General features: G+C 51.3%; 4 protein-coding genes across 8 annotated transcripts; 2 read left to right on the top strand and 2 right to left on the bottom strand.

Annotated features, from left to right (window-relative positions):
* The first annotated feature begins 738 nt into the window (after positions 1-738).
* YJU2 (YJU2 splicing factor homolog) lies at positions 739-2,991 on the top strand. The gene has a single exon (XM_024557703.4). It carries the CDS (start codon positions 1,261-1,263, stop codon positions 2,233-2,235), a length of 975 nt encoding a protein of 324 aa, XP_024413471.1. The 5' UTR covers positions 739-1,260; the 3' UTR covers positions 2,236-2,991.
* Positions 2,992-5,883: 2,892 nt separating this feature from the next.
* Positions 5,884-6,415, top strand: LOC128779542 (small ribosomal subunit protein uS10). The gene has a single exon (XM_053914031.2). It carries the CDS (start codon positions 6,008-6,010, stop codon positions 6,365-6,367), a length of 360 nt encoding a protein of 119 aa, XP_053770006.1. The 5' UTR covers positions 5,884-6,007; the 3' UTR covers positions 6,368-6,415.
* Positions 6,416-7,762: 1,347 nt separating this feature from the next.
* Positions 7,763-15,320, bottom strand: CNPY3 (canopy FGF signaling regulator 3). 5 transcript variants are annotated; one of them, XM_024557705.4, is made up of 7 exons: positions 14,971-15,316; positions 11,173-11,296; positions 10,620-10,677; positions 10,424-10,543; positions 9,155-9,277; positions 8,813-8,930; positions 7,763-8,477 (listed from the first exon to the last, which is right to left on the bottom strand). In XM_024557705.4, the coding sequence occupies exons 1-7, from the start codon at positions 15,125-15,127 to the stop codon at positions 8,257-8,259; spliced, it is 921 nt and encodes a 306-aa protein (XP_024413473.1). In that variant the 5' UTR covers positions 15,128-15,316; the 3' UTR covers positions 7,763-8,256. The 5 variants fall into 5 exon arrangements, 4 of the variants coding, with proteins under 4 accessions (XP_024413473.1, XP_045049121.1, XP_024413476.1 ...); XM_045193186.3 differs by lacking the exon at positions 14,971-15,316 and adding an exon at positions 14,769-14,777; XM_024557708.3 differs by lacking the exon at positions 14,971-15,316 and adding an exon at positions 14,388-14,509.
* Positions 15,321-17,319: 1,999 nt separating this feature from the next.
* On the bottom strand, positions 17,320-22,911 carry PTCRA (pre T cell antigen receptor alpha). Its single transcript, XM_071219694.1, has 4 exons — positions 22,774-22,911; positions 19,408-19,728; positions 18,415-18,459; positions 17,320-17,807 (listed from the first exon to the last, which is right to left on the bottom strand). The coding sequence occupies exons 1-4, from the start codon at positions 22,829-22,831 to the stop codon at positions 17,320-17,322; spliced, it is 912 nt and encodes a 303-aa protein (XP_071075795.1). The 5' UTR covers positions 22,832-22,911.
* Between the last annotated feature and the right edge of the window lie 3,888 nt (positions 22,912-26,799).

The raw sequence follows: 26,799 nt of genomic DNA, 5'->3' as shown, positions 1-26,799 counted from the left end.
AATTCTTCATCCCAAAATGTTTACAAAAATACCTTTAGCTTGAACTGCTATATGATCTAGCTCTTCCACTTCTGGATATTTATCCAAATAAAAGAAAAACAGTAATTCAAAAAGATATATGGATGCCTGTGCTCATTGCAGCCCTATTTATAATATCCAAGCTATAGAAACAACCTAAGTGCCCATTGTCAGATGAATGGATGAACACAATGGAATACTACTCAGCCATAAAAAAGAAAGAAGTCTTGCCGTTTGGGACTACATGGATGGACTTTGCGGGCCTTACCTTACCTGAAATAAGTCAGAGAACAATAACATGATTCCACTCATGTGAAATACAAAAAAAAAAAAAAAAGGACAAACAAACAAAACAAAAACAACTCACAGATACAGAGAACATATTGGTGGTTACCAGAGGAAAAGGGTGTTGGTGGGGCTTGGGCAAAATGTGTAAAGGGGGTCAACTTATGGAAACTAGACTGTTGGTGGTGATCACGTTGAAGTATATATACGTGTTGAACTATAAAGCACATCTGAAACTTATATAACGTTAAAAAATCGATATTACCTCAGTCAAAAGAAGGAAGGGGGGAGGGGCGCGGGGAGTAGGAGAAGCAGCAGCAGGGAAGCCTGTGCAAGAACGGAGCCGGGCGTTCTTCTTAAAGGAAAAACGCGTGGGGTGGGCAGGGGGGGACATTTGGCAGCTGGTGCGTGGGTACGGGGGAGGTGAGTTTGGCACCTAGTCTTTGCGTCTGCCTGTGACTCAGGATAAACTTGGGGCGGGGCTTCCAGGATGCTCCCGGGTGGCAACCTGGGTAGCGGGTGGGAACTGCCCGCGGTCCCCCACGTAAGCACTGGGACAACGGAACATGTGGGTTCCCGCAGGCCAGCAGACAGGCTGAGCGCTCAACACTAATCGCTCTATTTGCGGACTAAGAGTGAACAAGAGGGAGTGTCGCGCCCAGCAGCCACGTCGTATCACGAACGAATTTTAACTAGTGCAGCGCCTCGTACCTTCCCCAATCCAGACGGGCCCCCGGAACCTTTGTTGCGCTACCGACGTGGCAACTCGGGAGGAACGACAGACGGACTCGAACGCTGAAAGGCGGAGATGGAGCTAACGAAAAGGGCGAGAGGTAGAGACTGCAGCCAATAATAGAGGCAGGGAAGTGACGTAAGCGGAAGTGTGCGGGACGGCCGCGGAAGTTCGGTAAACACCGATCCTAAACGGTTCTGTGCTACTGAGAACAGAAAGCGAAGATGTCGGAGCGAAAAGTTTTAAACAAATACTATCCTCCCGACTTTGACCCGTCAAAGATCCCCAAGCTCAAGCTCCCCAAAGACCGGCAGTACGTGGTGCGGTTGATGGCCCCCTTCAATATGAGGTGTAAAACGTGCGGAGAATACATCTATAAGGGTAAGAAGTTCAACGCGCGCAAAGAGACTGTGCAGAACGAGGTCTACCTTGGCCTGCCCATCTTCCGTTTCTATATCAAGTGCACGCGCTGCCTGGCAGAGATCACCTTCAAGACAGACCCCGAAAACACAGACTACACCATGGAGCACGGAGCCACGCGGAACTTCCAGGCTGAGAAGCTCCTGGAGGAGGAGGAGAAGAGAGTGCAGAAGGAACGGGAGGATGAGGAGCTGAACAACCCCATGAAGGTGCTGGAGAACCGAACCAAGGACTCCAAGCTGGAGATGGAGGTACTGGAGAACCTACAGGAGCTCAAGGACCTGAACCAGCGGCAGGCCCACGTGGACTTTGAGGCCATGCTGCGACAGCATCGCCTGTCTGAGGAGGAGCGCCAGAAGCAGGAGCAGGAGGAGGATGAGAGGGAGACAGCGGCCTTGGTGGAAGAAGCTAGGAAACGAAGGCTGCTGGAGGACTCCGATTCGGAAGAGGAAGCTGCTCCTGCACCTGCCCCGCCCCTACCGACCCTCCGGCCCAAACCCACCGCTATCCTGGACGAGGCCCCCAAGGCGAAGAGGAAGGTGGAGAGCTGGGAGCGGAGCGTGGGCACCCTTGGCAGCAGGCCCCAGCTGTCAGGCCTCGTCGTAATGAAGAAAACAAACGTGAATTGCAGTACCCCACAGGACCAGCCGGCACCCACCCTGGGCACTGTGAAGAACGGGAAGGCGGCAGACCCTGCACCCAGGACACCTGGCACCTCCTCGCTGAGCCAGCTAGGTGCGTATTCGGATAGTGAGGACAGCAGCGGCAGCAACAACTGAGGCCTTTATCAAGGCCAAGGCTCTATGTCCAACTACAACTGGTGGTTCGGGCAGGAGGCACCAACCAGAGCACAGCCAGACAAAATGAATGTCTTCCGAGGTTGGCGGGACCAGCCAGGGCTTCAGCTGAGGGGCTCAGTTTCTCTCCTGTCCCCTCAGCCACTAGTCCAAAGCAGCTCATGCTTCCCATCCACCTGGCACTAAGTTGAGGATTGCGACCTCCCTGGAGGGATGCATCCTTTCTTGGACAGCCCTTGAGATGTTAGCCATGTTCTGGGCAGGTGGGTGAGCCCACCCCACCGGTGTCTCCATCCCTTTCCACCACAAAATCGTCTGGAGCCCGTAAAAGGGACCCCACCCCCCAACACACAAAAACACTTTAGCTTGGGAATATTGCTGCCACTGGACATAATTCAAGTCAGTTCCTACTTGAGGACACATTAAAACCCTGGAATTGTGAAATATATGGAGTAACTACAAATGGAAGACATCCTGGCTGTTTTCAATTCACAACAGGTAGAAATTCATTTTTCAAATGATGGATTCTGCACTCCAGCCCAGGCTACTGGAAAAAAGTATTTTCTGGTGACTGCCAACCCAGCTCGAATACTGGGATGCTGTGTGTGTTGGGGGGAGGGGGGGAGCCATCATGCCCATGGACTCTGCTAGCAGGTTTATTACAATGGATCCTTTTTTGGACTAATATACCAAATAAGGCACAATTCATTTAATAAAGTTTTGTTAAGTGACTGTAAAGTTGGTCCCTGTATCTTTGGGTTGTAACACTAATTGATGGTGTCGACATTTCTATTAGCTGCATGCATCTATGAGAATTCCACCCACGTATATGAGAGAGCTTCTCTTTGACCTTTCCACGCTTTGTTAAAAGCAGTTTTAAGGTGTGCCGACCTCCAGTAATATCTTTTTGGTATATGCCAACCTGCTCTCTGAGCTGTTTTTCCACATGAAAATAACCCGCTTTTTGACCACTGGTAATAGGCTAAGCATTGCTTACGAAACAGGTGACTTTCTACATGCCATCACATATGGGTGAGTTGGAAAGTAAAATACCAAGATCACTTTGGTAAGTAATTCCTAACAAAATAACATTTTTCTTTTGGAATGTTTTGTTTTGTTTCTTGTATAGAGAACCTTTTGTACTTGAGGGGTGGTGGTGGTAGTGGTAAGTGTTGCCCCCGAAACTGGTGATGGGGTCAGCCTGCTTCTCTCCCCTCCCGATGTGCAGCGACACCCCCCTGTACACCATCAAAATCATTCTGTGGAATTTTAAATTCTGCTGGTCTGTACAACCTTAGTAGATGGAGGGTGCAATTTTAGAGAAAGGGTGAATAAAATTGGATTCCTCTTTAGATTAGCAGACAGCAGCTGGTCTGCCTGCTAGAACAGAGCTGTGTAAGGAACGGGAGGACGGTGTCCGAACCAGCTGTAACTGCAGGGTACAATGACACATATGGCTGTGCCCCAGGTCACTGAAGCCATTCCACCCAGGCTCAGCCTGGTTGGGCCACTTACTAATAACATAAGTTGGGCTACTTACGTTTAGTGTGACCTTGGGCAAGTTGTTTAACCTTTCTGTGCTTCATTCATTCAAAAGATATTTATTAAGCAGCTACTCTGTGCCAGGCACTCTATTAGGTGTTGGAGATACAACAGGGAACAAAATAGACAAAAGTCCTTGTTCTTTTTGTGGGGTGTGATGTTTCTAGGGTGATGGCCTGGATGCTGGTGACTTGGGTGGTGTCTGTAAAAATTCATTGAGCTGTATACACTTATGTGCACTTTTCTGTAGATGTATTTTACTCCAACATGTTAAAAACCCTACAGCCGTGTAGCAATCACAGCTGTATTAAATGAGTAAAGCATGCAGAGCTGTGTGCTTGCCACATAGCACTCAAAGCAAGTGGCTTCTATTATTAATTCAGTGTAACTCCTTAATGAAACAAACTAGGCCACTGGGGGATGTTCTAGAGATCCGGCTGGCTCTGCCACTAGGATTAGTTCACAGAGCCCTTCCATAAACCAGTTAGGCACGGATCCTGCCTCTGTCGTGAAAAATGTGCTTTCTTTTTTTCAAGATCAAAATATAAGAGTTTTGTCAGCACCTGCAAGCTAAGTGATGCAGAGCCGCCGTGAACATTCGGGTAGGCTGTGCGCTGCGTATTTAAGGGGCCGCCATTCATACCACAGACCTCATGGGTTTGTATATTATACTTTTCTGGCAGAAATTCTGGTGGTCAAGTATCTAATTTTAACAAAATTTGTATTAAAACATCTTTCTAACAGAAGTCAAAGGTGTGAAGAGCACCATTTTCTAACGTGCAAAAAGATGCTGAATGGAAATGCCACCAGAGACTTGGAAGCAGAGAGGATTCTGCCTTCTAGGAGCTGCCCTTTGAAGTGAATACAGAGGCCCAGCCCCTGAGACTCGCCCGTTTGGGCCTATGGTTCTTCTAGTCATTGAGTCGGAACAAACTGGCCTCATGCTTCGTCCGTCAGCCTTTGTGATTCTGGATGACAGAAGTCTTCCACAGAGACAGATCCTCTCTGGGCTTCCGACAGGTCGTGTATCTGAGGATGAGACCCTGACAGAGTGACTCCGGTGAGGCCCTGCTCCTTCTGACTACAACACCCCAAGTTCCTGCTGGTGAAGTGGGTTAGAGCTGGCCTCATCTCACTAACCATGAGAGATCTTTGTGAAGGGTGCCAGCTCCTAGGTCTCCAACCCAGCAAATCCGAGGTGGGCCCAGACATCCATAAGTTAACAAGCATCCCAGGGAACTCTCATGTCCTATTCTAATAGGGTTTCTAAGAAGGGGGCTGAAATCAGGCTAACTTGAGCTCAGGCAGTCCCTTCACCCTATGTGGGAAAGTGGGAGGCAATATTCAAATTCAAAAAGGCTTGTATGTGTTGGGGTGGTTGGAGGGGGTGGGGAGAGGAAAAGAAAAACCTGGCAAGCGGAAGCCTGCCTCCTGCCTTTTTTTAGGCTGGGCTGGGGAAGAAGCTGCCAGGTGGAGTGCTGGTAAGAGTGCAACATGCCTGCCCTTGAGGGGGCTGGGATGAGGGAGAGGGCTCTCATCACAGGGCAGCCGCAGATCAAAGAGCAAAGCAGGCACATGGCTGTCTGCCCTCTGGTCTGGGCCCGGCCTGGGATTGGGCCACTGGGCCAACACCCCGGTAAGGGAATAGATCTTTGCCTCATCCTGTTCTAAGGATCAATAAAACTTTGGGGACAGACATAAGCCAGGCACTGAAGTGTTGTGGGTTCAGGTTTGTGACAGAATGGGGGAACCAGAGACTGGCTATCAAATCCTAGAAAGCTCAGGGGTTTGCAAGTGGTTCTCCAGCCCCAGGTTCCAGCCCCAAACCCTACCCCCAGTCATCTCCTATGCTCAGAACAAAGTCGAGGACAGGATCCCACAGCCCTTTTAACAGGGCACTGTGACCCCTGCAGATGGAGCAGTAGGGGCTAGACCAAAAAAGTATCATCCTTCAAGGACCTGTTCAAAGCAGGTGGGCGGGGCAGGAATGCTTTCATCTCCACAATCTGTTAAGAGTATACAGGTCACGCTGTTTGTGTCTGACCCCCCAGCTTATGTAAGATCCCCGCAGAGCGAGAAAGTTCAAAAACGCCTTTTTGAGGAAGTCGCAGTAGTAGCTGCTACTTAACGCCGTTTAGCCCGCTCCTGTTCCTGGCTCACCGCTGTTCGCTCTCGCCGAGGAACAAGTCGGTCAGGAAGCCGCGCCGCAGCCATGGCTTTTAAAGACACCGGAAAGACACCCGTGGAACCAGAGGTGGCGATTCACCGAATTAGAATTACTCTAACCAGTCGGAATGTGAAGTCTTTGGAGAAGGTGTGTGCTGATTTGATCAGAGGCGCAAAGGAAAAGAATCTCAAAGTGAAGGGACCAGTTCGGATGCCTACCAAGACTCTGAGAATCACTACAAGAAAGACTCCCTGCGGGGAGGGTTCTAAGACTTGGGACCGATTTCAGATGAGGATCCACAAGCGACTCATTGACTTGCACAGCCCTTCTGAGATTGTTAAGCAGATTACTTCCATCAGTATTGAGCCAGGAGTTGAGGTTGAAGTCACCATTGCAGATGCCTAAATCAATCTTTTTAATAAATTGACTATCAGTTGTTAAAAAAAAAAAAAGAAAAAAAAAAAAAAAAAAAAGAAAGTTCAAAAACGACGTCCACCCAGTGCTCACCATCCAGTCTGTTAGAGCGTGCGGCTGTGTTAACACAGACGCCTGCCTGGCTACTTTTTAACATACTGTTCAATATTAAAATCATGCCTTTCTTTTTGAAAGTTGGAGAGAAAGCACCTGTCCTAAGCCTCACTGGTCAGTTTGTTCCACTGTCTGGTCTTGGCTACCCCACCGCGGGAAAGGGGAAAGGCTGAGCCCAGGCTACGAGGGGGCTCCTTAACCCAGGAGTTCAGACCCCAGAGCTGAAGAATCGGGGGCACTTGAGCAGTGCATCCCCTCCTGCCCACTGGGCCCAGCCAGTCAGTTAGTGTGAGGAAGCCTGTGTGGGTGCTGGCGGGGGACCCCGTGGGGGCGCTGCGCTGGCGGGACCTTCTACCAAGCCCTCCTTCTAAGCAATGGCTGTTTCCCATTTCTCTTTTAAAAGAGGCTTGTTGGTGGAGGTGGGTGAAGGGCAAGAAACCAAACCAAACCAGTTCAATGTGAATCACACCGCCCAGGCCAGACGCTGGGGGATGGCGCCCTGGCAGCTGCGGGGTAGTGCAAGTACGATGGCCGGGCTTGCAGCCTGAACACCAGAGCCTGCGCGCCAGCTGTGCACGTAGCAACAGCAGGACTGTGGGCAGGTCACTTGACTTGAGCCTGTTTCCTGTTCTACAACACAAGGTTAACAGCACCCAGTCCACAAGCACACCGTAGGGGGAACGCACAGCACTTTGAACATGCAGTTGTGCTCACCACTGCTACTGCCCGCCCTGACCCCTACCCTCACGGCAGGTGCCCGAGGCCCACCCCTCCTCCCCAGAGGCCAGCCTTCCTGTCCCCCTCGGCTCCCAGGGAACATGATGTAACCAGCTGCTGTTAGAGGACTGGGGTGTCCTCCCCTTTAGGCTCCAGGAACAGCTAGAACAGTAATCAATCTGGGAACAAGGTTCAAGACCAACAGGCAGGGCCGGATGGAGGTGGGAATGAGGGGCAGGAGCTGGGGGAGTCACCAGTAAACTACACAATAAATGGGAAGGCCTTGGGGGAGAGAGGAGAGGCGGGAGAGGAGTGAGGGCAGCCAGGCGCCCAGGGCACAAATGAGGCCCCTCCTGGCCTGGGGAGCTCAGGGAGACTAAGGGCAGCTGAGGGGAGGGGCCGGAGCACTGTGCTGGGCCTCATCCCATGCCCATCCTTCACCTCTCAATGGCCTGGACCCTCCCCATCCCCAGTCTCCAAGGATGGAAGGTGAGGGGCAAGGATGAGCAACAAGGGGCTGCAAGCCCCTCTGAGGGGCTGCAGGTGACTCAGAAATCAGAACAAAAAAGGCCAAAAGGTTTTTACTCCATGAGCCCTGGGGAGGACCAGGCAGAGCACAAGGTGTCCACAGGAGGGTGAGCAGAGAGGAGGAGCTGGGGCTTGTAGCCTTACTTTCCTGTGGGGGCAGGAGTGAGGGGCGATGAGGCCAGGTGTGCCCTCCCCCCACGTGCCAGAGGGCTCCAGTCCTGGGGCCCGGCGACACCTGCCCCTCCTGAGTTCACACTGGAGTCTCTGGCAGTCCAGAAATCGCACGGCCTGCCTGAAGCCTTGAGGAGACAGCAATGCTTGCCAGAGGGAAAAGGCTGGCGCGGGCTGACTGCAGCCCATGCGAGTTCTTCCCAGGGCTGTGTCTTTCTCCGATGGGAAGAGGACACAGATGAGGCAGGGAGGGCCCGAGGCCAGGAGGTCTGTCTTTGCCTGCCGCAGCCGTGCCCCAGATTCTTCAACTTCTGTGCCAGGGGACTTGGTTCTGGGGTGCTGGCTGAGGCTCAAAGCTCATCAGGGGGGCTGTGTGTGAGGGGAGATGCCTTCTGGATGCCCTCATCCTCCTCGGGGCTGGGGTCTCCCTCGAGGCCCCCTAGCTCCTTCCTCTGTTTGCTGCCGCTGCTGCCACTGGATGTTTTGGCCCTGTTGCTCTTCTTCTTGGACTTCTTCCCTCCCAGGGTGGCTGTGTCCCCCTTCTTGCCAGACCACTTCTCTGCGAGGCAACCTGGGTGAGGAGAGACACCCTCAACAGACTGGTTTCCTGGGTGAGGAGCGCCGCTCGGGGAGTAGCAACTGGAATTGGTGCCTGACGTCACTTCCTCCACCTCACTGTGGCCCCCAGGCCCCTCTGGGGACACCTGAGTTCTCTGCGTGTTATTCTGCACCTGGTGTTGGTGCCTCCTACCCTGCCCTGTCAGACCAAGCTCCCTGAGAGCAGAGAGCCTACGACAAGCTCTTCTTATTTCTTTTCCATCCTCTGCCTATCCACCTCCCCTGAGGGAAAGCAAACAGTAAAATCGAAGGCCAACCCGCCCTGCCTCCTCCCTCGCTCAGACTCACTGGTGTCCTTGCCCTTCAACACGTGGTTGGCGCAGAGGAACTGAGTCAGGTCCTCTTCCTGGTGGTTTCTGTACCAGTCCTCGATCACCTCCTCAAACTCTTCCACCAGCACGTCACACTGTCAACCACAGTATCTCGAATTGGCAAAGCCCCAGCACCGACTCCCGTCCAGAGGAGCTCAGCTGAGCCTCACAACCCACCGCAGGGCAGGCAGGTGGCTGTGATTCTCCGGAGGAAACTGAAGCCAGACAGGTGAAAGGACCAAAGTCCCTCACCTCTTGGTGGCCTTCCTCAGCAGCAGAACCAATCCTCACCCACCCCTGAGGGCCGAAGGGCCTGTACCTGCTTCTTGAGGTCAGCCACTTCTGCAGAGGTCTCGTTCCACAGCTCATAGGGGATGTCCATCACCACCTTGACCCCTTTGTGTACCAGGTTGTGCAGCGTCTCAAAAGTCTCTGACATGCCCTGGAGGAGGCGACCAGACATGAGAGGCAGAGTCGCTCCTCCACCCCCTGCCCTCCTCTCCAGGTGGTGTCGGAAGCCCAAGGACCTAGCTCGGAGTCATCTAGACCCTCTAGGCTTCTCATACTTGACCTCTCCTTCCTCTCCCCTCTTTTAGGCCTATCTCCCCTAACCCTACACACACACACACACACACACACACACACACACACACACACACACACACACACACACCCCACCCCACCCCCCCCCCCCCACCCCCCCCCGTCCTGCCTCCCCACCCCTCATCCTTTGAAAAGACCTGCTGTTGCCCTCAGGCCCTTTGAACCTGTACTCCTTTTCCCGGACATGGAGTTTTTCAGGTGTGGAACAGTCAGTCCCTTGCACGGCCACACCAATTTATTTACCACTCCCCCTGCAGGTGGATGGCCAGGTTGCTTTTCATTTTCTTGTCATGGAAAATAATTTTTTAAATTTTTCCATTAAAGCAAACGTTAATTTATTACCAACTAGGGTACAACATGCATACAAATTTTAAAGAGAAAACCTAAGACTTCTGCTGCCTGACCCTGTCCCTCTGGACCCCCCAGGGGTTTCGGGCTCCTTTGCTAGGAGGGCACTGCAGTGGAGAAACGAGCCAGGCACTGAAGATGCAGAGATGAAGAAATGTGGGCTGTGCTGTGAAAAACTCCTTGTCCAGGGAGAGGAGCATTTACACACACATTAAATGCCTTAAATGTCACAGAGGCGCCCTGATGGAGGCGGAGGTGGGAGCCCTGTGGGTCCAGGGGAGGGACAGCAGTCACCACCTGCTAAGAGTCTTCTGGCTTCTCTAAACCCCACCATCCAGCTGTCTCCCGCACAAGTGCTTTCGATCTTCCTGGGGGCTGAGCCTGGGAGCATTTCTGCCTGTCTGAGACCGAAGCAGGACCCTGATGGGCGAGCTAAGGCCATCACGAATGTGCTTATTGCCATGGAAAAGTCAGGCTACCCAGCAAAGGAGGAGTGTGAACAGCAATCCTCAAAGAATGGGAAGAAGCCAAGGAGGGAAGCTGCTCGGGCAGGATCTTCAAATCACACCCACGCCAACAGACACACTCAGCCACGTGCGGGCTGAGCCTAGCAGGAGGAAGGACAAGCCAGTCCCACCTTGGCAAACCGGTTGCTGCCAGTCCGCTCCTTGTGTAGGCTGTAGTCCAGGAGCCGTTTGCAAATGGTCTCAGTGACTTCGATTAACCGCAAGTCCCTGCCGAGACAGCAGCGCAGGGGCTGAGTCCCCCACCCAGCCCCGCGGGTCAGCGGTCTGTCCCTCCAGCCCTGCTACCCCAACACCTGCGAATCTCACCAATGGGAAGTCAGAGCTGGAAGGAGGGTAGGTCATCTGGTCTGGGTGCTCTGAAATGCTGGAACACAGACCAGAGAGACAAAATTTTAACAGCTCTACTGGAAGGAATTTTTTTTTTTATAAAGCTCAATGAGTCAGTAGATTTTTTTTTAATAAAGTAAAATGTATAAAAGTTTGGTGTTAAAATATTGCATTTGAAAGGATGATCATAGCTGATGGAAGTTTTTTTTGTTTTTAATGTTTCTGGCAAAAGTAAAAGTCGGTAACCGTGTGTTACCAGTACTTTAAACATTGCACTGGTCCATGAAATCTACGAGTTTGGGAATCACTGACAAGGTCCAATGGTCCTCCTTTTACGGATGACTCTGAAGCCCAGAGAGGTTAAGGGATTTAGGAAGAATTAGCTTGGGGTAGAACCAATGTGCAAATTTAGGTCTCAGTGAGAGCTGCCTCCCTTTGGTGGGTTTGCCTGGCTAGAAAGGAGAAAGGAACTCCGAGCTGCTGAAGCCTTGAGGAACAAAGCAGGCCAGGCCAGTGGGACCCGTTCACTTACGACTTGGTGTACTTGACGCCAGAGGCCTTTCGGTCCAGGATGCCATAGCCTGTGTCAATGACCTCCTTGGTCTTGCCAGTTTCCTCAAAGGCTGACTTCAGCTCCACAGCGACGTATTTACACACTGGGGGAGGGAGACACAGCACAGTCTACTGAGTACACGTGTCTGTTGGCAGCCAGCTCCCAGCAAAACAGACTCGAGCGGATGCCTCTCCCAGAATGGGTTGAGTCAGCGCTCGGGCCAGAGAAGGCGTTAGCACCAGACCACCGAATGGCGTTCTAGTGGGTGAAACCTGGCCTCAAGATCCACTGCCCATGTGCACTCTTGGTCCTTATCCCGCACTGACTTCATTTCTCCCAGCTTCATCCCGCTCCTCTGCTCCCCACAATAGTTTTCCCTTTACAGTTTTCAAACACATAGAAAAGCTGAAAGAGTACAGCGAATGTATACCTTCCATTCATATGCAACAATGGTCGATGATGCACCAATGGCTCTCTCCAATATGTAACACAAAACAGCGTGATAATGTATCAACAGTGTACGGGGCAGGCCAGGTCATTACAATAAATAACACAGGAATAGCTGTTTTGCGTACTCACAATCGTAAACCTCCTTTTGCCCACACCTGGATACACTGCTTCTGCTAAACCATTTGGAACGTTGCAGACATCACCCCCTTTCACGCCTAAATGTGTCACATGCGTCTTCTGAGAACAAGGACCTTCTCCTACCTACCCACGAAACAATTTTGGTACTTGGAAGATTAACAATAATTCCAAGATCACCTAATACTTAGTCCATATTCAAATTGCCCCAATTGTCCCCCAAATGTCTTTTATGACTGTTTCATCACTGGAGTTCATATGTTGTGACAACCCCAGCTCTCTATCCCTGCAAAGTTAGTTTGTTCAATCCTCACCAAAGGCCTTGTTTCTACTGTTTCTGTACATTTATTTCCTCATTTCCTCTTACTCTTCCACAAACAATTATTAAGCAACTCCTAAGTGTCACGCACTGCCTGGGCACACAGAAATAAAAACAAGGTTCCTCCCTTCCAGATACTCAGCCTAACAAGCAGAAAGAAGCATAAACAAATAATTTTCACCGCCTAAGGGTGCTACCACTGAGGTGTGAGGTGGCCCAGGCCTTAGGAAAGTGCTTATTGCTCTCTAGGGCCTTCAGGGCTTTTCTGCCCGTTCTCCCAACCTCCCCATAAAAGCCTCTTCCCCCAGGAAGCCTTTCTGAACTAATCCCACTTGCTCTGAATTTCATTCTGGGACTGTGCAGAGCCCATGTTCTCACTAAGGGCCTTTGGTCATTTCACAGTCTCTCCAATTAGACTAGGAGAGTACCCAGAGGGAGCACCACCGCCTGGATGTTTCCTGTATTCCTCCAGTCTGGGACTCGGTATGCGTTAGATACGAGGGGAATGCTGCTGAGAGAGACCGTGTGGCTGAGCAGCCTCTGATGCGTCTGAACAGAATATGGTCTGCAGACTAAATGCCATCAGCATAACACTAGTGTTGCTGTAACACTAACTGCAGAGTTTGGTAGGAAACCAATTTACCACCAAAATGAATACATCCCCTGGAGGCTTGCGTGGTGAAATTTTATAACACATACATTACTAGATGGCTTGGAGAACTTGGAACACCCCAAAATTCCAAAATATAAGCGGGTGATCTCAGAGTCCGCAATGAACTGAGGGCGTCTCGGCTCCCTGGCTCTCCATCCAGGACCATCTGGGCTCCATCCCCTCTTCTGTCCTGTACTCTGTGTAAGGCCATCATTTTCCTGGCTCCTCTGCCCCCTTCTCTCATACGTGCAGTATTCTAAGGTTGGAACCCATCAACTCATCTCTCTCATATTCATTAGCCAGCCACAATCTTGCTGCTCAATTCTTCCAAACCTTAACTCTTCAAGAACCCCTCTGAAAATCCCACCCAGACTCACTTAGAGGAGACCCATGGAACAGACCCCAGACCCCCATGGACATCCACCTACTCTTTCTGGGCAGGTTCTCCTTCCTGTGTGCCAGGGCCTGTTCCCGTCAGGCTACTGGGCCAGGAGGCAGGCTTTGTGGGCTGCACGCAGTCAGCATTTAATCACAAAGGTGGAACAATGATCAAGAAAAGTAAACACACTATTAAGAGAAGCCTAAGGGTTGGAGTTTGCCAAACCTCCCTGTGACTGCAAATCCCTTTTAAAGTAATCTTTATCAGTTACCTCCAAAATCAGGGTGGACAAGAATAATCTCAAAGACCCTTGCCAGTTCTATCCTTCTGTGAGTCTGTGAATACCTCTAAGAAAAAGAAATGTGGGCTTCTTAGGCTGTGAGAATAAGAAGAGGAACAGCAGGCACTCTTTGGTATGAGAATAAAATAGAAAACAGAGAAGAGGAAGCGAAAGCTCCGCAGCATGTCAGCTGGGACTAGACAAGGAGTGAAAGGAAAGCATGGCCCTCTGACTGCCTATTCAAGGGACGGAGGGAGAAGGTGCGGCTGGACTGTGCACTGGGGGCCTACCAGTGAAGCTGACCCAGCTCCGAAGCGACCCCCCTTCAGTCTCACCAACAGGGGGACTGTGTGTCCTAAAGCACCCCACCCCCACTTCCCAGGGCTCAGCGAACATCTGGTCTGCTGTCAGTCGGCTTTGAATTGGGATGAAACAGATGTATAGCCAGCTTTCCGGATGGCCTGGGGTTAGGGAGGTGGAAAGGAAGGAGTGACTGCCTGTAAAGGCCTGAGGAGGAATGGAGGGGAGAAGAAAAGGTAGCCCTGACTTGGCCGGACAGCTCCGTTGCTTAGGGGCAGCATCCTGATATACCAAGGTTTGATCCCTGGTCAGAGCACATGCAAGCAGCAGCCAGTGAATGTATAAATAAATGAAACAACAAATTGATGTTTCTCTCTCTCTTCCCCTCTCTCTAAAAATCAGTAACAAAAGAATAAACGAGAAAGGGTAGGCCCTTCATAGTCCTGGGTCATTGCTTTGTGTGCTAGTGCTCCTCCCTCCCTGTCTCTCTCTCTCTCTCTCAATCCCACCCCTGGCTTTGGGATGCTCTCTTTTTCCATATCCCTCAAATCTCCCTCCATCACCAAGTTCTCCCAGGCTCTATTTTTCTCCTAAAGTTACTCCTTAGGCTTCAGACCCTCCTCCTTCCTCCACACACATCCACAGCCCCCCGTTTATTTCTATGTATTCAAAAAAATACCTGAGACAAAGCCCCTGTTTTCAAGGAGCTCAGAGCTAGCGAGGGAGACAGCCAATTACACAAATTAGGTTTCGGTGAGGGCACAGAGAGGCGAGTCTCAGGTTCTGCTTCCCCTCAGGCTAGTCATATGTATCTTTTCAGTTCCTCAAACTTGGCCTTTCCATTTGTCGTTTCCTGAGTGGGACCCTCCCTTTTTACTTTTCTTCACCCGGCTAACTCCTAATTACTCTTGTGCTTCCTACACGAAGCCTTTCCCCCTATCTCTGTGAGAGGCCGGACTCGTGGTCCTCACCGGGCCCCCAAAACCCTGCACCTCGTCTATCACGGCACCTACTATTCTGGATGATAACTGGTTGCTTGTTTGTTTGTTTTTCGTTTTACCGATTTGTGAGCTCCACGTGCATCGAGACCTGATCTGTCGCCCGGCCCCGTGTCCCCAGCGTCCCGCACAGAGCCAGGCACATAGCAGGTGAAGTGAATGGAGAGACCCGCTCGGGAGACAGCAGCACCTTGCACCGCCAGAGCGTGCTCCGTAAGCCCTGCCCCTCCTACAGGACACTCCCGGGGGGCCCCGCCCCTTCACCTTCGCATTTGCTGGGCAGCCGAACCCAGTCGGTCTCCTCGGCTTGGGCCTGGCTCGGGCCCAGCTCCGGGGTGGACAGTTGCAGCAGCAGGGGGAGCAGCAGAAGCCGAAGCCAGCGGGTCCCAGGCTGGGTCGCGGGCTCAGGCAATGGCTCCATGGCCCAGCGGGACCCGACCCGGAGGGCTGCGCTTCCCACGATCGCGCGTGCTGGGTGGCTTCTGGGAGCTGCTTCCGGGACTGCACACGTGCCTCGGCTTCACCCGGGCACCTGGAAGCCCCGGCCCGCTCCCTCCTCCAGCCGCCGCGGCCCGCCCCCGGAGCCAACGGAGGCCCGTGGACCAAGCAGCCAATAGGCTTTTCGGGGTTCGCCCTCTAGCAAATGGGAGGATGATCTTTTTTAGGTTTGGACCAGTAAGAGAGCGGATGGTGTCCTCAGTGACCAATGGCAACATCTTTCCCCACGCCCTATCGCAGGCTCTGGGAGGGGCTGGGGGGGGGAGACTAAGACTCCGGGAAAGGAAGCTGCCCTCTGGGCCTGAATCGGCGCGGGTGGGGCGTGCTGGTCCTAGAAGACTGGAGGAAAGCCGTCTTCCCTGCCTTCTCCGCCTCCTTTCACGTCACTTCCCTGCTGGGGCCATAATGCAGCGAGAGTTCTTACTGAGCTCCCGTTTTTAAATTGTATTATTATTGTTTTTATTGCCAGCAAGTCTGGTAGGCGCTGTGAGTGAGACTAGGATGACTCAAAGAGTCTCCAGCCTTTCGATAGCTTTCTTAGTGCCCAAGGACCCTAGATTTGTCCCAGTGAGAACTCGGAACACATCCCTTCCCACCTGAGCCTCAGTTTCTAGCTGTATGATGACCAAGTGATCCTTCTAGCGGCTATTCAAGGCTTGCCTGTTGCTTGGAAGTTCAAATAGGTTAATGGACTTAAAGCTTATCGAGCAGATTGTAAAAAGTAAACGCATTAGTTTTCTTTGTAGTGCGTAACCTTAGTCCTTTAATGCCCTATAATTTATTTCTTTGGATTCTGAGTTCCCAGAAGTCAGGGACTTCGTTTATTAATACCTCGATGCAGGAGCCCTCCTGGAAAATAACATTAAGCCAGTTTCCGTGGAGATTTGTAGTCTGGAGCAGGGCAGGATTGGGGGAATTGGAACAAAATGGAGAAGGGTATTGGGCTAAGGGATCCCCTTCCAGAATGAGAAGACATTTACTGAGGCAAGAAGCTCAGCATCTGGACTGGAAGCTGGGAAGGGGTGACGTCTGGATAAAGTCTGAGGCTGTGAGTAGACATGCCCCCTCCCTGACCCAGCCTCCGCCCTTCCGTCTGAGTGTCGGGGAAGGAGCAGGCCCTGTGGGCCTGGTGGACAGATTCATCCCTAGAGGTTGTAGGACACTCCCACCCACCCCAAATAATCCAAAAAGGGACGGGGGGATCTTCCTACAGGTTGGTGAGAGGTGGGCAGTGGAGGAGACTGAGGGTTTTCATGGACCAGCAGCTCAGAGGGCACAGAAGCTCAAGGAAGCTGGAGGTGTCATGGACACCCGGCTGGGGGCGGGGTGGGGGGGGTCAGTGTTAGAGCATAGTTCTCCCCCTACACCTTGGGGGAAGACCAAGGCAGCACCATTTATCCAGTAGATGTCCTGTGCTGCCCAGGGCACATCTAGATTCACATGAAAGCACCCAGAGATTCTTGGGCTGGTTGCTGGAACCGCTGGGAAAGGCTGGATTTCTTGGCAGTGCTGGAGAAACCGGGGGCACGTAGGTCACCCTCCACCATGGGAGCCTCATAGTCTCTCAGTGCAAAAACCCTCTTTAGGAAACAAAACAAAACAGAAACCTATGTGGTGCCTGGCCCAGAGCTGATGCTCGGTGAATGTTTGTGAGATGAGTAATGACTCTTAATTGATTCATAATGTGTAAGTTTGGAATTACCATCAGAGCTCTTGGCATGGGACAGACTCCCGTTACTCTGGGATCCTGGCCCTGTTCACGGCTTCCTGGACTCCCTGCCCTGACCTCTCAAGGCTTTGGGCCAACGTGAGGAGACAGAGAAGGGGCCCTGTCTCATGCCTGGCTGTGGCGCGAGGAGACAGCGGAGGGACAGAGTCCTCCCCAACCCCCAGCCCCACTCCGCAATTCCTAGGGTCTTGCCCTCAGCAAACCCTCTTCCTCAGGGCAGCCTTCCCAGATTTCTGCCCCCTCTACATCTGCTAAATTCCCTCCTCCCAGAGGAGACATGAATTAAAATACATATTTTTCATTTGCTTGTGCCACTTAAATTCCCCTTTAATAGTCCTCGGTTACGTGCACCTCGCAGGTCCCAGTGCCCGGGTCAGGCACAACCCTCAGGGGGCCCCCAGTCTGGTGGGAGACCCGCAGAAGGGCCTGGGGCGGAAGGTGGAGGCAGCCCCGCCCCCAGGAAGCTCCCGGCTGCGGGAGGCGGGAACCGGGGCGGGGCCTGAGCCCCAGGCCCCGGCTGCGTGGGTGGAGAGCGGCCCCTCCTCCCAGACTGGGCTCCTGCTGGGGTCCGCACCTGGACCCGGAGGGCGGGTGTGAACCCCGCTGCCGGCCCGGGGCTGCCCTTGGCCCGTGATGCCCCTCTCACTGCGGCGATTCCTGTCGCTGCGGGCGCAGGGCTGTGCTAGCGGCCAAGGCTGCGGGCCCAGGGCCGGGGCGGAGAAGCCGGGGTCGGGCGGACGAGTCTCCCCAGGCCGGTGCCCCCGCGCGGCGGTCCGGGCGCGGAGGCGGCTGCAGGTCAGGAGCAGATCAAACAGCAGCAGCTTGAACAGCAGCAGCCGCAACGCCCCGAGCCGCAGCGCCTCGCCCGGCGTCCCTGCGGGAGGGAGGAGGAGAAGCTGGGAGCCTGCTTCGGGCTCCTCACGCACCCGCCGCCCCCAACGTCCACCCGAGAAGAGGAGCTTTGTCTTCTGCCCTGGCCGTTCCTCCTCCGTGACGTCCCCCAAATTCAGGGAAAGTCCTTCCTGGTGTCTAACCTCAACTCTTACTGGTAATAATACCAAATATGTGCCTGGCCTTTATTTTATTCCTTCCAAACCGGGGGGATGTAGGCCAGGCAGGAATCAGAATTCGGTGCAAAGAGGAACCAGCTCAAAAGTCTTATTCGGAGAACCCGACGGGTGGTGGGACTTCCCACCACCCAGACTCTCCCAAGAGTCTCCCAAGGCTCTGGTGCTGAGACTGTCCATCCAGGCTGTCCAAGGAGACCTCAAGAACCCCCTGTCAACTCTCACCTGTGCTTCTCAGCTGGTGTCCAGGAATTGGGCTGAGGTCAAAGGGTCTTACGCACTGCTGGACAAAGGCCCAGGCTGTCCCGGGCACCAACCCAGCAAGGCAGCCTCACAGAACACCTCCCAACCCCCAGCAGGACCCATCAGGCCAGAGCCCAACAGAGCCTCAAGGTCCTGGTCCCCAGTACTCACCTCTAAGAGGTTCCCAGAGGCAGGTCCTAGCTGAGGAAATCTCTCCTGCCAGCCAAGGAGAAGGGAGTGAGATTGGGGGTGGGCTGTGCCCTCCAGCCCAGGGCTGTGCCCCAGCGCAGAAGCAGGGCAGCGTTCCTGGCAGGTGGGATGAACGGACAAATCAACCAGCAGTGGGAACCCCGAGCTCATTCGCTGCAACTACCGGAGGGGCCCAGGTCCCGCACACTCCCTTCTATCCGCTGTTCTGTTCCCCGCCCCCACCAAGGCTGAGGCGCCTCAGCACTATTAGATACGGAATCAGAATCGATCTTCTCAGCAGCCTTCCTTGGAAGGCAGGGCATTTGCTCAACAAACATTGCCATTTGGAAGGTCACAAAACTAACATAATCCAAAAAAGAGGAAGTCAGTCAGCTGGATTTGACATATTACTTAACTTCCCTGTGCCTGTAAAATGAGAAAAATTGTATGACCTACTTCATAAATGTAAAGTGTTTACAATACTGCCTGGCACAGAGTAACACTGATGAAGTAAGTGGTGGCATTGTATTTAATTATTGTTTGGTTCTAACAGGTAAGGTGTTGTACATAGGGTGATACATGGATAGTAATCCTAGAGACATATATAGAGAGAGGTTAGCCCTAGGTAATAGGGTTTATATACATATTTAGATATGTGTGTGTATACATACATATAAATATATGTGTTCACCTTGATATGTACCTCAATCCCAGGAGAAAGGAGGCATCATTACCTCTTGGAAGTCATGCACCAGAGCCTGGAGTTGAATGAGATATCACAGTTGCAAATCCCAGGACTCAGGGCCCTGAGGTAACCTTGCTCTGGACCCAGCCATCACTTCACCTAGATGGTTGGCACTTGGACACCCTTCATGCCCCCATGGTGTGGCCCTGCCTTCCCTCCCACCATGCCCTGGTTCCAGGGTGTGTGAAGGGGGTAGGGTGCACCCACGGAGCCCCAGGCTCCATCCCCACCTGACAGCAGTAAGGGCTGAGTGCTCTGGCTGTGATCCCCAGCCCCAGCCCCGGTGTGGCAGACCAAGGTTTCCCAGGATGCCAGCTCCTCAGAAGGCAGGGAGAGCTGGGCCAGGCTAGTCCAGGTACCGTCTGCAGCGGGGGAAGGGCCGTAGGTGAAGGCATCCAGTGCACTGCCATTGCCAGCCGAGAACCAGATGGGGCTCTCAAGGCCAGGGGGTGCAACATCAAGGACCAGGCAGATCACCAGCATCTGCTGCTTCCCGTCCACCAGCAGTGTGATTGGTGGGGCCAGAGAGGGGAAGGGTGTGCCGCCCACACCTGTAAGAAAGCATGCGCCTGTGGGGGACTAGATCTGTCCGTGCCTCCCCCCCCACCAGGCCAGCATCTCACTGTAGGTTTCTATCTGTCCGTTCACCACCCATCCATCTTTCCAGCTTCTCAACCATCCCTCTCTCCTTGCATTTCCCCATCTAAACACCCTTCCTCCCCTCCATCGTTTTACTCACCCATCTGCTCATCCATCCTTTCTTCCATCATCCATGTTTCCTACATCTATTCTCTCTACTTCCCATCTCTATGTGCATCCATCCACCCACCCATCTGTCAGTCTGCTCATCCATCCATTCCATCTTTTCCTCACCTCTCTGTCATATTTGAACCTGTCTGTGCAAGGCACTGGGGGTACAACATCAGTTAATGTATTGTCCCTGCTTTCTCAGAACTCAGTCTCATGGAAAGACAGCAGATGCATACACAAACACGTGATACCTTGTTGTGCCGGCCTCAGGAGAGAGGTTGCTTCTGGGGAGGAAGGCAAGGAAACGTGATCTGGAATGAGATCAAAGGGGCTTCAAAAGTATCTGTAACTTTTTTGTTTCTTTAAAAACAAAAAACAAAAACCAGCCCTGACCAGTGTGGCTCGGTGGGTTGGCATCATCCTGCAAACCGAAAGGTTGTCAGTTTGATTCCCAGTCAGGGCACATGCTTGGCTTGCGGGCCAGGTCCCTATTGGGGACGTGCAGGAGGCAGCCCACCCATGTATTTCTGGCACACCCATTTTTCTCCCTCCCTTCCCCTCTCTCTAAACATAAATAAATAAAATATTTAAACAAACAGACAAAAACCTGATTCACTTTCCCCCACAGGCATGCACCTCCTAAACTCTAAGGGTCTCCACGAGACTTGCAACCTGGGGAGCAATGGGCAGTGGAAGCTCCTCCCAGGCTAACCCCCCGAACCTGTCTCCAAGGCCCCCTTTCTCTGACTTCCCGGGGAGCTAAAGCAGCTCCACCTGGGCCCTCCTGATGCTGCTTCTATCCTAGGCTCCTCCTTGTTTCACTGTCTCCAGCTTTAATAAACGTAGTCTCAAAAATAAAAAATAAAAAATTAAAAATAAATATATAAGTTTGATTCAAATATGGCAAGATTTTAACCATTTGTGAATCTGGGTGGAGTATGCACAGGTATTTATTGTATTATTCTAGGTTCTTTTCTGTAAGTCTGTAGTGTGTGCTTTTTAATATGTTTATTGATTTCAGAGAGAGAGGAAGGGGGAGAGAGATAGAGAAACATTGATTGATTGCCTCCCATACGCACCCTGAACGGGGATCGAACCTGCAACCTAGGTGTGTGCTCTGACCAGGAACTGGCCCCCCCACCCTTTGGTGTATAGGATGACCCTCCACTCAACTGAGCCACACCGGCCAGGGCTGTAGTGTTTTGTTATTTTGGGGTTTTTTTTCCAGCTTTGTTTAGATATAATTCATGTGCCGTACAAGCCACCTATTTAAAGTGTATGTCTATATTATTTCATAATTAAAAAACCAAAAACAAGTCCTATAGACACTGCAAACATCCGTCCTGTATTTTCCTGAATAGTCCTAATTTTCCACAAACTTATTCTTTTCAGCAAAGAGGACTCATGTAACATATAACAAAATGTTATTTTTGAATAGTTGGATATTTGTTTGTATAAATGAAACCCCAAAGGTGAAAACCTCCAAACAAATTAAAAGTGTGATTCAGTGCACCCAGGGCAAAGAGACGCCCAGGGTGCAGGGAAGGGTGCCAGGGTACCTTGTGGGGATGTGGGGGGGGTGCTCATGTGAGATTTCTTGAAGGTCAAATAAATGAGCTAGTGGCACATGGATGGTTAGTAGCTCACTCCAGATGTGAGTGATCTCGGTGACTCCAGACCCCTCATATCACTCCCCCTGGAAGGATGACTAAGACTTTGCTGGTAACACAGAGGGCCAAGCCTGGGATGTGGCCTCGGACATAGTTGGTTTGTCGCATTCACTCAGTGTGCTGAGTCTCAGGGGTCCCATCAGTAACACGGGGTCGATAACACCAGCCCCACAACGGCATTGTGAAGGATAAAGTCCATGAACGTGAAACACCATGGAGATGAGTAGTCGTGTTTTATCAACACCAGTATTAGTCAGAGGTCACTAACCAAGGGCGTAGACAAGGCTGGGCATGAGCTCCAGGATCCACAACCGGAGCCTTCCAGTTATACGGACAGAGACCCTCCCCAGGTGAAGTTAAGCATCTACCTCCTCCAGAAAGCCTCCCAGGATCGCTCCTCCTCACCCTGGCTGCTTCCTCGCCAGAGCTCAGGCCTCCTGCATTGGGCATGTCCTGCTCCCCATGAGTGTGGCTCATCTCCTTAAGAGGGAGAGGTGGTGGCACATTGGGGGCCAGCTGTAGCTCAAGGAGATGTCCTAACTCAAAGGTCAAGGACTTTTCCTTCACCACATATGTGCAAATATTCACATGCTTCTAGATTAAGCTGGAATTCTCAAAATTTGAGTCCTTTGGCTCCAGCATTGATCTTTGGAGGACTGGGGGCAAGTACACCTGGGAAGTAAGGAGGCCTTGGGACTTCTCCTGAGAGCCCATTGATAGCGGGACATGGGAGTGGACATGGGACAGACACTCTGAGCCCTGTTGGAATAGGGCACGCCCAGGGCAGGAGGCCTGGACTGCAAGGACAGGAGGGGACCTCACAAGGTTGCCCACGTCCCATCACCCCGTATCACAGAATACAGCCCTGGCTACCCCACCTGATGCCCATGGACACCCGTCCAGCTTGCTCTTGTTTCTCTATACCTCCAAGAGGTGACTGCTCTCCCTACAAACACTGCGGGCTCCAGGAGAGCAGGACTTGGGGCCCCAGAGCAAGGTAGCTGGGAGGCAGAGTACGATGAGGAAGGGGAAGATGACCTTCTGGCGAGGCCCTCTCCAGGTCCGAAATGCCTCTGTTCTGCCTCCCTGCATCTCACCCACACCCGGAGGCCCAGAAGGAGTGGGGCTTGGGGCAGAGGAATGGGGCACAGAGAGGGATGCAGGGAGGGGACTCACCTGTGGGCAGGGCTGGACACCCGAGGGCCAGGAGAAGCAGCAGCCAAGTCTCGGCCATGGGCCACCTAAGAGGAGGCAGGACACAGCTGCAGACCTGAGGTGTGGGCTGGGGGAGGAGGCACCCACAAGGCTGCCTCCCAGGCCACAGGCCCAGCTGCACCTCAGCTGCTCCACCACGGAGCCGTTTCCCTCGCGAGGGGCCCCTCCCACTCCACCCCAGCCCCCAAACCCAATTCTCTCTCACGGGGTCAGGAAACTCAGGGTGCCCCTCCCACAGCAGGAGCTTCATGGCCACACTCCCTCCCGTCGGAAGAGCGCTTCACAGTTTGCAAAGCCTTTTCCCAGTCACCGGCCCTGCCATCCACAGGATACAAAGCACGAGGTAGTATGTCAAGGACTTAATACATAGCACTTCATTCCATCCACCCAGTGGCTGCAAGCTCTGTTTCACGGGTGAGGCAACTGGGGCTCAGAGAGACCGAGTGGCCTGTCCAAGGCCGTGTGCCTAGCAAGTGGCAGGGCCAGGGCTTGAAGTGTTTCCTGATAGCTGGCCTTCCTATAGCCAGAAAGCCCAGTGAACTTATTTCCATGTTATCACACCGCCCCTTTGAAACAGAGTTTATTTTTCTTAGTTTCAAGTTCACAGCAAAATTGAGCCGAAGGTTCAAAGATTTCCCATATATTCCCTTCCCTGTCACCTAGACCGCCCCCTTTAAAAAAATAAACTTTTTATAAGTGCCATTTTCAATGGCTCCACAAATTTTAGCTAGGTGTCATTTTGACCCTAAAACTTCCCATCTAGGTATATACCCTAATGAAATAATAAGAGATTCGGTCATTATAAGACAAAGATTTATGCACAAAAGTGTTCTTTGAAGCGTTACATTGAAAAAGCAACTGGAAACAACCTAACTGTTCGACGCTAGGGGAAGGGTTAAATGAATTCATGTTTGGTGTATTTATATTAGTGAACATTAGGCAGCAGCTTCAAATCAGGTTTTCAAAGAAGGGTTGGGTTTTTAGGGGTTTGTTTTCTCACTTTTTAATTGAATTCATTGTGGTGCATTGGTTATACAGGTTTCAGGGGCCCAGTTCTATAACACGTCATCTGTATATATTGTGCTGTGTTCACCACCCTAAGTTTGCTTCCATCCCCGTTTATCCCCCTAAAACACCTCCTACCCCCCTCCCCTCCCCCCAGAGACTGTTTAGTGGCAGATGATGTAGAACAGAGTTTGGTTCAGAGTGTGCGTTGTGGAGGCGGAGGGCCTGGCTCTCAACCCTGACTAGGTCATTCCGGAGTCGTGTGACTTTCACCAAATTAATTACTTCCCTAATTCTCAATGGGCTCATCTACAGTGGGGATGTAATGCCTCCAAGGGTCCTGTGATATTTAAACAGGATAAACCACGGAGAGGATTTAGCACCATTCTTTATACGACACGTTCTTGAATAATACAGTTTCGTTCAATGTTGTTTCCTTATAACATTAATGAGGAAATAAAATCATTTTCTGACGGGGCCACTGTCTGTGTCGTTTGCCTGGGTTTTCTCCAGGGACTCAGGTTTCTTCCCACATCTCACAGATGGGGTGAATTGGGTGTCTACCTTGTCCTCAGTCTGAGTGAGCGTGGGTGCACGTGATTCGCCCTGCAACGGAAGGGCGGCCTGTCCGGGGTGTCCATCCTCCCGGTGCCCTGGGCTGCTGGGACGGGCTCCAGCCCCCTATGACCCTGAACTGGAATAAGCAGGTTGGAGAATAATTACCTTATTTGTTTTTTACTAATCTTTTTAAAATGTATGTATACTTCATATTTATTTCAATGTTTAATATTAGAAGTGTCTTGGGTCTTAGAATTTTTGTGATGTTTTTGTGACCAGAAATACGCCACAGGGACATAACTCTTGTTTATATCAGTTAGCCTATGGTAACATTGGTTTCCTAATACATCATTTTGCTTTAAGCCAATGTTTTTAAGAACCTATGGATGTGGAATACCTACAGAGTACAGTAAGAAGTCATAAATGTTCTCTCTTTGTATGTTTGTGTACATCATTACATACGCAGAAGGTTTAAACAAGCAGGATACAAATCTAAGGAGACTCTATATACCCAACTTTGTATAAGAAATATGTAACTATTCCTAGAAGGAAGCAGACCAAATGTTAAAAATGAAACCTCTGCATGTTAGGATTTGGGATAGTTTTTTATTTTCATCTTTAGAATCGTTTATTTCTCAAATTTTCTACAGTGAACCTGTATTATTTTAAAATCACAAAATAAAACATTATTAACAAGAAAACTAGAGATGTACTACAGTTTACGTAGCCATTCCTTATCAGTAAACATTTGGGTTTTCCAGTTTGGGGCGGTGGATGTATCTTTGTTCATGAAGAATTTTCCTTAAAATGACTGGCTTAAAGGCCTTTGATTTTTTGGATTAACTTAAAAAGGTTAAGTTGTAGTAAAATACACATAACATAAAATCCGCGCCCTTAACCACTTTACGCGGGGGCATTAGGCATCTTCGCCTTGGCGTGCGGCCCGCACCAAACGCCGCCCAGCGCCAGAGCCCCTCTCACCCCGCAGCACTGAAACCCAGAGCCCACTAAGCAACCCAACTGTCCGTTCCTTCTGGCCCGGCCCTGCTGCCCAGCGTTCTACTTTCTGTCTCTGTAAATTCGACTACCGCATTGAAGTGGAATCATAAAGAATGCGTCTTTTTGCGCCTGGCTGATTTCATTTAGCGTGGTGTCACCAAGGTTCATCACCTGTGTTATAGCCTGTGTCAGGATTCCCTTCTTTTTAGTGCTCAATAATATTGCATTGTCTGTGTATACTACACTTAGCTTCCTATGCACTCATTTCTCAGTGCACGTTCCTCAGTGGTTGCTTCTGCGTTTTAGCTGCTGTGAATAATGCCACTGTGCGCGTGGGCCGCTAATGTCTCATCACAGCCCTGCTTTCCGTTCCTCTGCGTATATACCCAGAAGTGGAATTGCTGGATCAGTTGGTAATTTCTTTTTAATTTTATTTTTTTCTAAAGAGTTTGTTTATTTATTTTTAGAGACCGGAGAAGAGAAGGAGAAAGAGAGGGAGAGAAACATCAATGTGTGGTAGACTCTCGAGTACCCGAGACGGGGTGAGGGGGCCTAGCCCACAACCCAGGCCTGTGCCCTGACTGGGAATCGAACCGGGGACCATTTGTTTTGCAGATCCACGCTCGATCCACTGAGCTACACCAGCCCAGGGGTATTTTTAATTTTAATTTGAGAGTGGCCATCCTAATGGCTGTGAAGTGGTACCTCACTATGTTATTTTTAATGTTTTTTATTTACTGATTTTAGCCGGAGGAGACAAACATCAATTTGTTGTTCCACTTATTTATGTGTTCGTAGGCTGATTCTCATAGGAGCCCTGGTGGGAAGGTGAACCCACAACCCTGGAGTATCGGGGCAACATTCGAACCAACTGAACTAACCAACCAGGGCCCTGCATGGTTTCAATTTGCATTTCCCTAACAATTAGTGATGTTGAACATCTAAAGCCTCTGTATTTTGAGGCTCCCTAACACACGTCTGCTGCAGTAATTTATACTCTACTAGACTGTATTAAAGGCCCACTTCATCCCCGTCAGCATTTGGCATTTCTTGGTGGGGGGAAATACTAATTTAGTTAAAGATGGTACGTCATGTGTCTGATCACAACACTGTTCTCCCACTTAGTCATTCCCTTCACTGGGAGGTCTGCGGGCCACCCTCCCGCATTCCCGGCGTCTCCGTTAGAGATTTCCCTTCCTAAGGACACCAGCCCGCGGTGCGTGGCACTTGGCTGGAGCCTTTCCCAATTCACTGACTACTTGTAATTTCACTTTTCTTTTCTAAACCGGCAGTTTTTCGTTTCATATGAGCCAACATATCCCGCTTCCCTATTGGGATTTCTCTCGACTTTGAAACCGAGCAAACATCCCCCTTTAGAGAACCGTAGTCCACTCACTTCTATTGTCTTTCTGTGTGCGTGTAGTT

The sequence above is a fragment of the Desmodus rotundus genome, chromosome 11 (genome assembly GCF_022682495.2).
Source record: "Desmodus rotundus isolate HL8 chromosome 11, HLdesRot8A.1, whole genome shotgun sequence".
Taxonomy (NCBI): domain Eukaryota; kingdom Metazoa; phylum Chordata; class Mammalia; order Chiroptera; family Phyllostomidae; genus Desmodus; species Desmodus rotundus.
Note: the sequence above shows the minus strand (reverse complement) of the source record. Positions and strands in the feature narration are given on the sequence as shown.

What these genes read in the sequence shown, in the direction of transcription:
- YJU2 (XM_024557703.4), top strand. Translation starts at nt 1,261, where the DNA reads ATGTCGGAGCGAAAAGTTTTAAACAAATACTATCCTCCCGACTTTGAC.
- LOC128779542 (XM_053914031.2), top strand. Translation starts at nt 6,008, where the DNA reads ATGGCTTTTAAAGACACCGGAAAGACACCCGTGGAACCAGAGGTGGCG.
- PTCRA (XM_071219694.1), bottom strand. Translation starts at nt 22,831, where the DNA reads ATGGCCGAGACTTGGCTGCTGCTTCTCCTGGCCCTCGGGTGTCCAGCC. An exon ending in TCAGCCCTTACTGCTGTCAG is followed by an intron (nt 18,460 to 19,407) that starts GTGGGGATGGAG and finishes CTTGGCTGGCAG; the next exon opens with GAGAGATTTCCTCAGCTAGG. An exon ending in CCTCTGGGAACCTCTTAGAG is followed by an intron (nt 17,808 to 18,414) that starts GTGAGTACTGGG and finishes TCCCTCCCGCAG; the next exon opens with GGACGCCGGGCGAGGCGCTG.
- CNPY3 (XM_024557705.4), bottom strand. Translation starts at nt 15,127, where the DNA reads ATGGAGCCATTGCCTGAGCCCGCGACCCAGCCTGGGACCCGCTGGCTT. An exon ending in CCAGCTCTGACTTCCCATTG is followed by an intron (nt 10,544 to 10,619) that starts GTGAGATTCGCA and finishes TGGGGGACTCAG; the next exon opens with CCCCTGCGCTGCTGTCTCGG. An exon ending in GTTGAAGGGCAAGGACACCA is followed by an intron (nt 8,478 to 8,812) that starts GTGAGTCTGAGC and finishes CTCCTCACCCAG; the next exon opens with GTTGCCTCGCAGAGAAGTGG.